The sequence below is a fragment of the Narcine bancroftii genome, chromosome 2 (genome assembly GCF_036971445.1).
Source record: "Narcine bancroftii isolate sNarBan1 chromosome 2, sNarBan1.hap1, whole genome shotgun sequence".
In the NCBI taxonomy this organism is placed as follows: domain Eukaryota; kingdom Metazoa; phylum Chordata; class Chondrichthyes; order Torpediniformes; family Narcinidae; genus Narcine; species Narcine bancroftii.
Window position 1 is genome coordinate 188,206,094 of NC_091470.1, and position 13,935 is coordinate 188,220,028.

The 13,935-nt window shown below is 47.9% G+C and overlaps 1 protein-coding gene across 4 annotated transcripts in view; it reads left to right on the forward strand.

Annotated features, from left to right (window-relative positions):
- The first annotated feature begins 1,788 nt into the window (after positions 1-1,788).
- LOC138754800 (E3 ubiquitin-protein ligase RNF5-like) overlaps positions 1,789-13,935 on the forward strand; it is a 32,757-nt gene continuing 20,610 nt past the window's right edge. Inside the window, exons 1-3 of one of the 4 annotated variants that reach the window (XM_069919625.1) lie at positions 1,841-2,119; positions 9,171-9,189; positions 10,450-10,562. In XM_069919625.1, coding sequence (XP_069775726.1) covers positions 1,923-2,119; positions 9,171-9,189; positions 10,450-10,562 — 329 coding nt within the window. In that variant the 5' untranslated portion in view covers positions 1,841-1,922. Of the gene's footprint in view, positions 2,120-9,170; positions 9,190-10,449; positions 10,563-13,935 lie in introns of all 4 variants that reach the window. The other 3 variants (XM_069919624.1, XM_069919623.1, XM_069919626.1) reach the window with 3 other exon arrangements.

Below are 13,935 nucleotides of genomic sequence, written 5' to 3' on the forward strand. Positions count from 1 at the left end.
GTGATCCAGAGCTGAGTGGAGAGCCCGCGATTTTTCATCCGCTGTGGACCTTTTTCTGAGGAGGCTTTTCTGGGTGTGAAGAAGTGTAGTCAAGGAGGTTGTGGGAGGTACCAGGTTTGTAAAATATGTTTGTGGAAAGCTTGTCTTCCCCGATGGAGACAGAGAGATTAAGAAAGGGGAGAGATTCTTCTGGGTGTGAAGAAGAATAGCTGAGACAGTTAATGGAGCCAGTGGTTTTTTTTTTGGGGGGGGGGGTTTCAAGACGAGGGAGGGTGTTTTATGTTTGAGAGCCTCATTTAATTGTTTCGTGTCCGAAGTCAACAGCATGTGACAGGAAACACGCCCATCAGCCCACTTCAATCTGTCGACTTCCAGCAATGTGCTTCCAACTCAATGAGGATCTGGCATCAGCAGGGGTTTTTTGACTGTCTGAAGCAGGAAGACCTCGGGACCTCTCGCTATTATGGAGCAAAATATGTTGGTCACCAGCTGCCAATACATTTGCCATCCCAAAGAAAAACAGTTATGGGAGGGAGAGGAGTAATATGACTGTCCATGCATTTTAAGTGAGGAAGGTTTCTCTGATCAGATCAGATGGGCTACTATTTATTGGCATAGATTTTATTTGACCAAAAATAGGCTTATTCACAATAAATTATTTACAAAAAGGAAAACCATTCAAAGTCATTTCACATCCATAATGTCAATCATGTCTATCAATGTACACTGATACATTTGTTCTCTCAATACCCAGTTCCCAATTACCACCCCTGAGGCACCTTGTCGCTTCTCCTCCCCCACCCTACTCCTGTTGGTTTCCGTCAGTCTCAGCCCCCTCCTGCAGCCTGAGATGTGCCAGTTGACAGCATTCCCTCACTGACATCTCCGTGCACTGAAAGACTCAGCAGATTTCGGGCTGACCAAAGTGCGTTTTTCCATGTTGAAGACCATGTTGATGGTTCTGGATGTCTGAGTCTGAATGAGTCGCTGGGAACAGCTAGTCCCTCTGTCATACTGCCGCTGGGGATGTGCACATGGGGATGTGTACATGCCGCTGGGGATGAACCGTGACATATGACACAAAATTGATTTTGTACTTCCAATTAGTGGTAATTCTGCCACGCTCACAGGAAAAAGGAATCTCAGGGTTGTATGTGATGTCATGTATATACTCTGAAAATAAATCTGAAATCTAAATCTATTGCAGCCACACAGGACCGTAAGATACAACATAATATAAATTAAGTTTCCACAATGGGCCATGAGACAGAAAAAGAGAGATAATAGATATAAAAGGATAGATAAATAAATATTCCAGTTGGAGTTACTGCAAAGAAGTTCAGGAGGGAGGGACCAAGGCAAAGACCAGGTAGGTGCAACAGCCAACTCATTGATCTGTTGTCCTAGATTGAAGGCGGTATGAGCGAATCAGATTTGAGCACAGGAATGTGTGACATCCCAACCACGAATCGGTCATAGGGCCACGCCTTACACTCATCGCGACTGAACCGCTGATTGACAGTGGGTTGAACCAATGGGTGGTTCGCACTCGGTCCCATTACCTGCCCCATTGTCCAATCGCCGCACACTGTTCTATCAACAACATACATGACAGGCAATGAAGAACAAAACACTGCAGATGCTGGAAATCTGAAATAAAAGCAGTGGCGGCAGGTCAGGCGTTGTCAATGGCGGTGAGAGCAGATCTATGGCGCTTCGGACAACGGACTCCTTCGCTCACCTGCCGATCTGGTGCAGTTTTAATTCATGACAGATGCTCTGGCCAATCATTAGGCGGTATACCGCCTTCTCGGTTTGATTGATATCAGTGTAGTCCAATGGCGAGTAGGCACTGATGGGTGCCTGGATGATGGACGTACCCTTTCGCCAATCGTATTTGGGCACGCGTGGTTTCAGGCGCGATGAGGGCGGGCCGCTGTTATTGTTCTGTCATGGCGGCCGCTACCGATGGCGAGGAGAAGCGGACTGGAGGTGAAGAGAAGCCAGGAGAGGCCGAGGCCCGGCCTCAGGGCCCGGCGGACAAGGTCACCTTCGAATGCAACATCTGCCTGGACACGGCCAAGGACGCGGTGATCAGCCTGTGCGGTCACCTCTTCTGGTAAGAGGGGTTTTCACCCGAGGCAGGGTGGGGGCAGGGGCAGCCCCCTTCACGGGGGCGAGGGGAGACCCCCACTTTCCGGGGGGCGGGAGCGAGGGGCGACCTCCCTCCTTCTCAGGAGCGGTTGGGGGGAACACCCCCCACTTCCCGCGGGGCGACGCCCCCCCTTCCCGCGCGGGGCGACGCCCCCCCTTCCCGCGCGGGGCGACGCCCCCCTTCCCGCGGGGCGACGCCCCCCTTCCCGCGGGGCGTGGTGAGGGGGAGGACAGGTATGAGGGGAAACCCCCGGGGCGAGGGGGAGCCTCCCCACCCTTTTCCAGGGGAGCTAGGGGGGAGCGATAGTAATGCATCAAGAATGGGTGGGAGGGCAATTTTTGATGAGGACTTTTTTCCATATTGTGGTATCTACAGATTGATTTAAGTGGAGAAGCCCAGGCAGATACTGGGGGAAATCTTGCAAACTCCTTCTAGTCAGCGCTGGGTTTAAACCCAGATCTCTGGCGCTGTAATAGCCTGGCGCTAAACCGTGCCCCCCATCAACTCTTCTTGGTTTAACGTGGGGAGCCGTAAAGTCAAGCAGTTCATTGAGAGGGTTCAAAAGGCATGTTTTTACTGTGATGGTGAGCGTCAGCAAGTGAGTGACTTTCAGGGTCATCCCTGGGTTCTTGCAAATGAATTGCCAAATGTTACCGGCCAGATCTTGTTAAACAGGATAATCTGTGGATGTTGGGGTCGAGCACAATATGCTGGAGAAATTCAGCAGGTCACCCAACAAAATGGTGGTCAACATATCGGGCCTGAGAGCTGTGTCATGAATTTGGGAGATCCTGTCTGAAAAGGTGTGGGTGTGTTTGGGGGAAGGTTGGGGTAGAGGGAGGAGCAGAGGCTAACAGGGTATATAGCTGGGAAGGCTAGAAGGGAACAAAGCAATAGAGAGAGGGCAGAGAATGGCAGTGTTTCGATGGTGTGATGCTAGAGGAAAGACAGAGGGCTCAAGAGAGAGACCGGCTGGGGCAGTGGATCACCAACTACTTTCCCTCACAGCCCATTTTATTCTAATAGTTTGCCAGATTTGGGCACCATCAGAAGCCAGTACAACCAGGGCTACTGCACAGAAACAGTCCCTTTTTCCCTTCTGGTCTGTCCTGAACTATTACTCCCATCCATGTACCTATCCAAGTCCTTCAATGCATCTAACAATTAAGCTGGCAGCTCGTACCACACTTCCCCCCCCCCCCCCCCCCAAATTTTCCCTTTTCACCCTTCATCCATCTTCTCTAGTGTTCATTTCACTTAACCTCGTGGTTCTCAATCTTTTTCACTCCACTCACATACCACCTTAAATAATCCCTTACTAACCCCAGAGCACTTGTGGCATCCTATTGGAAAGAAAAAGGCTGAGGACCACTGACCCAAACATCATATTTGCGTTTGCTCTATCTGTACCTGTCATAATTTTGTACGGCTCTACCAGTTCTCCCCTCTTTCTGCCACACTCTCTGTGTTGTTTTCTAAAAATCAAAGCAAGGCCACAAGTAACCAGCTTTCGTGATTAAATACAGTTGATACGGAAAATGTATTTTGTATTATGCAATTACATTAATCCTGCTTTCAAATCCAATTTGTTTTTTTTAAATCGGGTAATTGGGTAACCCCAGCTGCAAGGATGCAACAGAAAAACATAATATCACGTGTAAGACCCGCTGAGGTTTCCGTTTACACATTTCTCATGGAACTTTACCCTCAGGAACTGAGCTGAATCATGTTTTGTAATAAAGGCAAACATGCCCTTTACCTTTTTAATTGCATTGAACATCACAGCACAGTAGAGGTCCTTCAGCCCACAATGTTAAGCTGACCTATATATACCTAAAAATAACTAAACCTTCCCTCCCTCATAATTTGCTATTTTCCTTGCATCCATGTGCCTGTCTCTTAAATGCTCCTAATGTTCCAGCCTCCATCACCACTCTAAGCAATGTATTCCAAGCAAAAACACAAAATGCTGGAGAAACTCAGCTGGTCCAGCAGTGTCCTTTATGTAGCAAAGTTAAAAATACATAACTGACGTTTCGGGCTTGAGCCCTTCATCAAGGTATGGAAGAATGTCGGCAGGTGCTCAAACAATAGAGTGGGGGGGGGGTCAAAGATAGGAGGTGATGGATGGAGAAGGGAGGGAGGAGAATTAGAAAAACTGGAAAGGGAGAGAGGAAGAGGGGAGGGGGGTGGGGAGATGCCCAGACGGTAAATAAGGTGGTGTTCCTCCAATCTGCGGATGGCCTGGGTGGGATAGTACCCAAGGCCAGGGACAGATATGGGAATGTGACTACCCAAGGCAGTTAGGTAGGGAGTTAAAAAGAAGGACCGCAAAGGGGGTAATCTCTGGATTACTCCCTGTGCCACGTGACAGTGTGAATAGAAATAGGATGAGGTGGAGGATTAACACGTGGCTGAAGGGGTGGAGTAAGGGGCAGGGTTTTAAGTTTCTGGATAACTGGGACCTTTTTTGGGGGAGATGTGACCTGTATAGTAAGGACGGGTTACACTTAAATCCCAGGGGGACCAGAATCCTGGCAGAGGTATTTGCTAGGGCTACTCAGGATCCTTTAAACTAGAATGGTTGGGGGGAGGGAACAAAATAGTACAGAGCAGTAAGGAGAAGGTTAGAATGAAAACAATGAAAGTTTGTAGTAAGTATTTGAATATGGATGGGCAGGTGATAGAGAAGGGAAATGCTCTGGAAGAAGATGAAGGGCAATTGTCAGGAAAAGTAAATAATGTTGTTCTTAAAGATGAGGGAAAACAGGGATTAAAAAATGGGAAATCCCTGAAATTCATATATTTTAATGCCAGGAGTATTGTAAAAAAGGTGGATGAGCTGAAGGTGTGGATTGATACTTGGAAGTATGATGTGGTAGCGATTAGTGAGACATGGTTGCAGGAGGGATGTGATTGGCAACTGAATATCCCTGGGTTTCGTTGTTTTAGGTGTGATAGAGTCGGAGGGGCAAGAGGAGGTGGGGTTGCATTGCTTGTCAGGGAAAATATTACAGCGGTGCCTAGGAAGGATAGATTAGAGGGCACATCCACGGAGGCTATTTGGGTGGAACTGAGGAGTAGGAAAGGAGAGGTTACACTTGTAGGGGTGTATTATAGACCACCCGGAGGGGACCGAGGCCTAGAGGAGCAAATCTGTAGGGAGATAGTAGATATTTGTGATAAGCACAGGGTTGTAATTATGGGAGATTTTAATTTTCCACATATAGATTGGGAAACACATTCTGTGAAAGGAATGGATGGGTTAGAGTTTGTGAAATGTGTGCAAGATAGTTTTTTACAACAATATGTAGAGGTGCCGACCAGAGAAGGAGCAGTGTTAGATCTACTGTTGGCAAATGGGATGGGTCAAGTGACGGAGGTTAGTGTTGGCGAGCACTTCGGGTCCAGTGATCATAATGCCATCAGCTTCAATGTCATTATGGAAAGAGAGAAATCAGGGCCAAGGATTGAGGTTTTTGATTGGGGAAAAGCTAGATTTGAGGAGATGCGAAAGGACTTGCAGGGTGTGCATTGGGACAATTTGTTTTATGGGCAGGATGTAGTAGAGAGATGGAAGTCTTTTAAAGATCAGATTTTGAGAGTGCAAAAGCTTTATGTTCCTGTTAGGTTAAAAGGAGGGGCAAAAGGTTTGAGAGAGCCGTGGTTTTCAAGGAATATTGGAAACTTGGTTCGAAGAAAAAGGGAGGCGTACATTAGATATAAGAAGCATGGAGTTAAGGAGATGTTTGAAAGATACATTGAATGTAAGAGGAATCTTAAGAGAGGAATTAGGAAAGCTAAAAGAAGGTACGAGAAAACTATGGCAAGCAGGGTGAAAACAAATCCAAAAGAGTTCTACAAATATGTTAATGGTAAGAGGAAAGCTAGAGACAAAATTGGTCCCTTAGAAAATCAGAGTGGAAAACTGTGTGTGGAACCTAGAGAAATGGGGGAGATATTGAACAGTTTCTTTTCTTCGGTATTCACTAAGGAGAAGGATATTGGGAGATGTGGGATAAAAAAAGCAAATTGGGTAAATATGGGGAATATAGAGATTACAAAAGGTGTAGTTTTAAGGCTTTTGAAGAATATAAAGGTGGATAAGTCTCCAGGACCAGACGGGATCTTCCCCAGGACATTGAGAGAAGTGAAGGAGGAAATAGCAGAGGCTCTGGCGGTAATTTTTAGAATGTCATTAGATATGGGGATAGTGCCGGAGGATTGGCGCATTGCGCATGTGGTTCCGTTATTTAAAAAGGGTTCAAGGAGGAAGCCTGGCAACTATCGGCCTGTAAGTTTGACGTCTGTGGTAGGTAAATTAATGGAGAAAATTCTTAGAGATAGTACTTATAAACATCTGGATAGACAGGGTCTGATCAGGAGTACTCAACATGGATTTGTGGGAGGAAGGTCATGTTTGACCAATCTGATTGAATTTTTTGAAGAGGTGACTAGGAATGTGGATGAGGGTAGCGCAGTGGATGTTGTCTATATGGACTTCAGTAAGGCCTTCGATAAGGTACCACATGGAAGGTTAGTTAGGAAGGTGCAGTCTTTAGGTATAAATTTTGAGATAGTCAAATGGATTGAACATTGGCTGAAAGGGAGAGGCCAGAGAGTGGTAGTGGATAATTGTCTGTCAGGTTGGAGGCCGGTGACCAGTGGTGTGCCTCAAGGATCTGTATTGGGCCCATTGTTGTTCGTTATATACATTAATGATCTAGATGATGGGGTGGTGAATTGGATTAGTAAATATGCAGACGATACTAAGATAGGTGGAATAGTGGATAATGAAGAAGGTTTTCTAGGATTGCAGAGGGATTTGGGCTGCTTAGAAAAGTGGGCTGAAAAATGGCAGATGGAATTTAATGCTGATAAGTGTGAGGTGCTTCATTTTGGTAAGAAGAATCAGAATAGGACATATGTGGTAAATGGGAGAGCATTGAGGAATACAGAAGAGCAGAAAGATTTAGGAGTGACGGTACATCGTTCCCTGAAGGTAGAAACTCACGTGAATAGGGTGGTGAAGAAGGCTTTTAGTATGCTGGCCTTTATCAATCATTGCATGGAATATAGGAGTTGGGAGGTGATGTTGAGATTGTATAAGACGTTGGTGCGGCCTAATTTGGAGTTCTGTGTGCAGTTCTGGTCGCCTAATTATAGGAAGGATATAAACAGAGTGGAGAGAGTGCAGAGAAGGTTTACCAGAATGTTGCCTGGGTTTAAGCATCTGGAGTATGGGGAGAGATTGGACAGATTGGGTCTTTATTCTTTGGAGCGTAGAAGGTTGAGAGGGGATTTGATAGAAGTATTTAAGATTATGAAAGGGATAGACAGAGTGGATGTGGATAGACTATTTCCGTTAAGAGGAGGAAAGATTAAAACAAGAGGACATGAGTTAAGAATTAAGGGGCAGAGGTTTAGAGGTAACATGAGGGGGAACTTCTTTACTCAGAGAGTGGTAGCTGTGTGGAATGATCTTCCGGGAGAAATAGTGGCGGCGGAGTCAATTGTATTATTTAAGAAAAGGTTGGACAGGTATATGGATGAGAGGAAGATGGAGGGTTATGGGCATTGTGCAGGGAGGTGGGATTAGAAAGGGGTGTTTGGTTCGGTGCGGACTAGAAGGGCCTAATGGCCTGTTTCCGTGCTGTAATTGTTATTATTATTATTATTAGAATGGAAATGGTTGGCCACTGGTGGGGGAGGGGGGGTTCTCTGTTACTGTAGTGGAGGGGTCAAAGGTGCTCAGCAAAGTGATCTCATTTGTGACCAGTCTCAGTTCTTCAATGCATTCCAAGAACCCACAACTCTGTAAAAAAAAACAAATAAATAAATAAATAAATAGATTTATTTTAAAAAAACCTTCCCCCTGATGTCTCCCTTAAATTTTACTCCCTTCACCTTGCACAGATGTTCTCTAGTGTTTGCTACTCTCTCCCTGTCTATTTATCTATGTCTCTCATAATGTTGTACACGTCTATTAAGTCACCTCTCCTCCTTCAGTCCAAAGAGTAAAGCCCCAGCTTGCCTTGTATTTTCCTCTCCAGGAAATATCCTGCACCCTGTCCATAGCCCTTTTTATACAGAGATCCCACATTACTTCCGTAAAGAAGACCCATTGTTAAGCCGGCTTTGCTTGTTTACACTGAACCAAATAACGCCGGCAGAATACATTGAAGAGGCTGTGTAAAAGGGACATTAACTGCCTCTTGCTTCCCATGGTAGTGGAGTCTAGGACAAAAGGGCACCAATTTAAAAGAGAGATCCCACAAAAAAATTTTTTTAGCCAGAGGATCATGAGTCTGTGGAACTTGTTGCCAACGGCGGCTGTGGAAGGGAGGTCGTTGTATTTAAGGCATAGGTTGACAGGTATTAGATTAGTCAGGGCATCAAGGGATATTGGGGAGAAAGTCGGGAGTGGGAGGATGGATCAGCTCATGATGGAATAGTGGAGCAGACTTGATGAGTCTACTTCTGCTCCTATATCTTGTGATCTGCTATCCGACCTGCTGAGCGTTTGCAGCATTTTATTTCAGATTTTGGCCATCTGCAGTATTTTAATTTTCTCAAGGCAGCAGGAAGTGTCCTGGGTACTGGAAGCAATTGGCCAAGGGGGGGCATCCAGATGCCCTGGTAGAACAGGCCCCTGAGCATGAATGGGACAATACGCAGGGTTGGCCCTGCTTGGTGCAGAGGATGGGAGGGAAGGGGTTTAATGGAGGTCAGACATCCCTGGAAGTCACTGAGGGACACTCTCCTGGTCATTGTCAGTGTGGCAGTGCATGATCAGTGTGGAGTCAGTGTGTGGGGTACAGGGGTCACTGGGATACAGGGGCCAGTGCACGGGAGAACAGGGTCAGAATGTGAGGGTGCAGGGGTCACTGGGGTACAGGGGTCAGTGCGTGGGGTCACTGGGATACAGCGGTTGGATGCAGACTCACTGGTCACTCTGTGCTAATGTCTTGTCTTTCCTTCCCTGCCTCCGGTCACCTCCCTTACGGACGTGCAGTTGGCCATGTCTCCATCAGGTAAGCTTCCCATCCTCCTCATTCTGCGCTGCGCTCACCAGAGAAATGGACCCCCCCTCCCACTCTGCCCAGTACCCGTCCAGAGTTGCCCTGATGGGGTGGTTGAGGGCTGAGACAGCCCACGGCTGTTGTTGTGATGCCCTGGGCCCGCGCCTAAGAAGGCCTCGAGTTAGGGACTAACCTTTTATCCAAGATTGTCAGGACTGGACACCTGTCATTGTTCAGAATCTTCCATTCTTCGGAATCATTTTAATTTTGGTCCCTTTAAGCCCGCCAGAGTCACGCTACCATAACTCTGCCCCCCTCCATCCGCCTGAGTTGTGATGCCTTCTCCACCCTCCTCCCGATTCCCACTGTTGTCTATCTCCCTCCCCGCCCCCCCCGAGTCGCACTGCCATTTCCCCCCACCCACCCAAGTCGCGCTGGCATCTCTCCCCACTGCCTGCCCAGTGGCAATTCCTTCTCCACCCACCCACCCCCTCCCGATTCCTGCTGTCGTCTCTCTCCCCCCTTGCCCGCTGAGTCGCGCTGCCATCTCTGTTCGCCTACCCAAGTCGCACTGCTGTCTCTTCCCCCCCCCCCCACCCTTGCCCGCCTGACTGGTGGTTTCATCACTCCCCCTCAACCGTTCAAGTTGCAGTGCCCTAGGAAATGGGGATCCTTGGATACAGGCCCCTCCAAGCTGCCGGCGGCTGAGGTGGAGTCTAGGCCTGCTGTAATATAGCGGCCAACCTGAATCTTGAGCGGGAAGATGTTCCATTTCATCCACAGGACCGACAACTCTTTGTTGCCCAACCCTATCTGCCCCTGGAAAGGAGGGAATGGTGCCAAGGACACCTTGGTGCTGCGGGAAAGGGAGTTCCAGCGATGGTTCCTGGTGGGGCTGATGTGTGACTGGCAGCAGTGGAATTCTCTGGCGCAGTGTGATATAATGCCGACGTTTCCCCACTCCCGGCCTGCAGGTAGACTGGGTGTGGTGGGGTGAAGTGGGAGGTGTTAGTGCATGGTTTCCATTGCCTTGGTAGCCAAACTAGGACAGATTTCCTGGAATATCTCTGGCTGCTCCCGGAATCTGAGAGAAACAGTGAGAGTGTCAGAACACTGAGGCTGGCAGCGATCCCAGCACATCAGTCCAGCTGTGCGTACAACCATTGTCTGGCCGGACCTCATGCCCTTATTTATTTCTTAACTCCTTTCCATTCTGCCTTCGACCTTCCTGGACCCCCCCCCCCCCATTAACCCCTGACCTTGTCTCCCTAGTGGCTGGACATGCGTCCTGATCGGCAGGAATGTCCCGTTTGCAAAGCCGGAATCAGCCCTGAAAAGGTCATCCCACTGTATGGACGCGGCAGTAGCAGCCAACAGGACCCCAGGTGGGTGGGTGTGTGTGCATCCTGCGGAGATCGCCCCCTCTGGAGGGTCTGTTACCTGTGACCTACTGTCATCAGGCAGTGCAGGTGACCCGGTGTTCCCTCCACACATGTAAGTCGGGGAGGGGGGCCAAGGATCCTCCTCCCGCTGCCTGTGGCTGGGAGGAGTCTGTCCTTGTGGCTCTTTACAGGAAATGGAGCAGGGGTTGGGAGGCAGTGGACAGTGTGGTTCTGGGCAGGAGCTGGGCGTGAGCCGTAGAGATATGTTCACATGGAGGAGTGGGTGAGAATTCGGGGTGGGGGGGTGGCGCGCGGAGGGGAGGGAATTGTTGGCTGCAGGCAGTCTGTGAGGTGAACACATCTCTTGGGTTCGTGGACTGTGTGTGAGCAAGGCAGTGATTCCAACAGTTATATTTGGGGTTCCTATCAGAGGATTCGGTCCTTGATCCCCTTGTCCCATATGAGGTGTTGGGTAAACACCTTCTGTGGTGCATGGAGTCAGCTGTTGCAGGAAGTGATGGAGGAGGGAACACTCTCACTCCTTAAAGGAAAGGTCATCAGGACACACTCAATGTTCTTTTATTGCCACTTAAAAATATAATGGACATGATATCCTTCAACTTTTGCCAGCCATAAGGCAAATGAAGAGTCAGACCACTTACTACAGTGGAACCCCATTATAATGCAATAGTTTGTCCAAATAAAAAAAATCACATCACGAAAAACGCAGGGTGGCGTTAAATCAGGGTTTTGCTGGTACACAGTGAGAGAAGTGGGGGCAGTTTGACCAGATTACCAGAGGGCAGGAACTTGGGACGTCTCTGAGCGGCACTGACGGGGACGGGGCCAAGACCTGCTATGGGCGGGTGGGGGAGGAATGGGGAAAGTGAATCCACTGGGTGGTGGGGTCCTGATTTGGCAGTTCCTCGTTCTGTTTGGGGTGTCCTTGTCTGTTGAACCCAAACTGCATTGCGCAGACCTCCCAATTTCCAGGTTCACCACAATGGCTTTCAACGGGGCGCATGTTGAGAGTTGGTTGTGACTTCGGTGTCCAGACGCACTTCTCCCCCCTATTTCACTCTCACTTAGAGTGTCTCCGCAAAGTTTGTTCTCGTAGAGTCGTCTTTAAAATGTCGCATGATTTCCCTTCTATGGAAAAATATTTGTTTGATCTGCTGGAGTATGCAGCTCATCTTATAAAAATTACTTACCTTAATCATTTAGACCCGCCACTTCTAATCATCCGATGTACCACTTTTGGCCATCCCTGGTACCACATCTTTTAAAATGGGCTTGCTTAACATCCTATCTCAAAGAACAGAATGCAGACATTAAGCGGCGCATACATTTTATATATCGGAGTCCAATGACCCATCACACTATATCTGAATTCGTGTTAATTCAGGGTTTCACTGTATTTATTGTAATAAAACATGGCAGAGTTGGCATAGTAGTTAGTGCAATGCCCTTACTGCGCAAGCAATGGGGACCGGGGGTGCGAATCCCGTGCTGTCTGTAAGGGGTTTGTACGTAATCCCTGTGTCTGCGTGGGTTTTCTCCGGGGGCTCTAGTTTTCTCCCACCCTTCAAAAACGTACCTGGGGTGGTTAATGGGTGTAAATTGGGCAGCACGGACTCATGGGGCTGAATTGGCCTGTTACCGTGCTGCTCTGGCGGATCACGCCACTTAGTTCTCATTTGGCGGTTTGGACTCTCGCAAGAGTGGGAGCCTGGCGCGTGATGGGGTCGAAGCAGAGAACTGGCAGCATGAGGCTGGGCGGTTTCTTTTTCTCTCTGAGTCGGCGAGTCAGCTCGCATTTTTGACTGCAGGTAAAGACATTTGAACCGGACTGTTGAATTATTGAACAATGTTTGAATTGTTAAGCAATTAAACTCAATATTTGTACAACTCACAAATGGCTACAGTGGTGACCCCAATGATCTAGAACAGCCTCTTTTGGATTGCAAAATGCTGGAAGGAGACAATTCAGGTCTACAGAATGCAGTTTCACTCAATCTGCCCACCTTCTGGACATCACAACCGCAAGTATGGTTTGGACAAGTCGAAGCCCTATTCCACATACTCCAGATAATTGCCGATGCCACAAAGTACTACCACGGGGTCAGTGCGCTAGACCAGGAAACTGCCGCACGCATCATCAATTACCGTCACCAACCACCGGCCGACAACGTACAAAGGGATAAAAATGCTCCTCAAGCATACATTTGGTCTCTCCCGCCGCGACAGGGCGGCAAAACTACTGCACGTGGGTGGCCTAGGTGACCGCAAACCATCCACACTCCTGAACGAAATGCTCACCCTGATGGATGGACATAAGACCTGCCTCCTCTTTGAAAAGATTTTCCTCGAGCAAATGCCTGAGGACGTCCGCCTTGCTCCTCTCAGATGACGATTTCACTGACCCCTGACGGCTTGCAGCCTATGCGGATGGAAGCAGAGGGAAGCAACCACTAACTGGTTGGCAGCTGTGCCTCGCCAGGTAATACAGACAGCACCAGCCTCCATGGAAAGGGCAGTAACATCTTCAGCCTTGAACAGCGCCAGTAAGGACAAGTGGTGCAACTACCACCAAAGATGGGGCTCCGAGGCCCGCAGATGCCGACCACCCTGCACGCATCCGGGAAACGCCTCACCTGGGTGTCGGTAATGGCCTCACACCCCTCCACATCTGGGATTGTCATTTGGGGTGGTGTTTTCTCATTGACACGAGAGTGGAGGTCAGTGTGTTCCCCCCCCCCTTGATAACTGATGTTTGTTCTGGAAAGAAGGGGCCTCCCCTGACCTCCACCAAACACAGCAGCATCATGACATAAGGGGTCTGCACAATCCCGCTCAACTTCATCACCTGCCATTTCTTTTTTTTTAATTTTTTAAAAATTTTTTATTTTTCACACCATAAATCACGTTAGCCATGATATACAGTTTTTCTTTTTCACACATATATAGTGACTTTTTCTCCCCCCCCCCTCCTCCCAAGCCACCCCCCCACCCCCCCCTCTCATCCATTTTAGGTATACAATCTAGGTTGCATTAAGCCAGTCAGACAATCAACTCAGGAGGTGAAGGGGAGATTGGGGATAAATAAGATAGAAATAGGAGAATAAGGAAAATGTTGGATGTTGTAGGAATGTTGTCTTATAAAGAGTTGAAAATAAGAAAACAGAAATGGAAAAGGAGGAAAGGTAATGATGGAAAAACAGAAAGAGAAGATAAACAAAATATAAAAGGGCTACGCTGAACTATATGACTTTAAATATTAATGGAATACATAACCAAATTAAAAGGAAGAAACTACTAAATTTAAATGAATAAATGTATTCCATTAGAAAAAATAACATATAGGTTAAGAAATAAT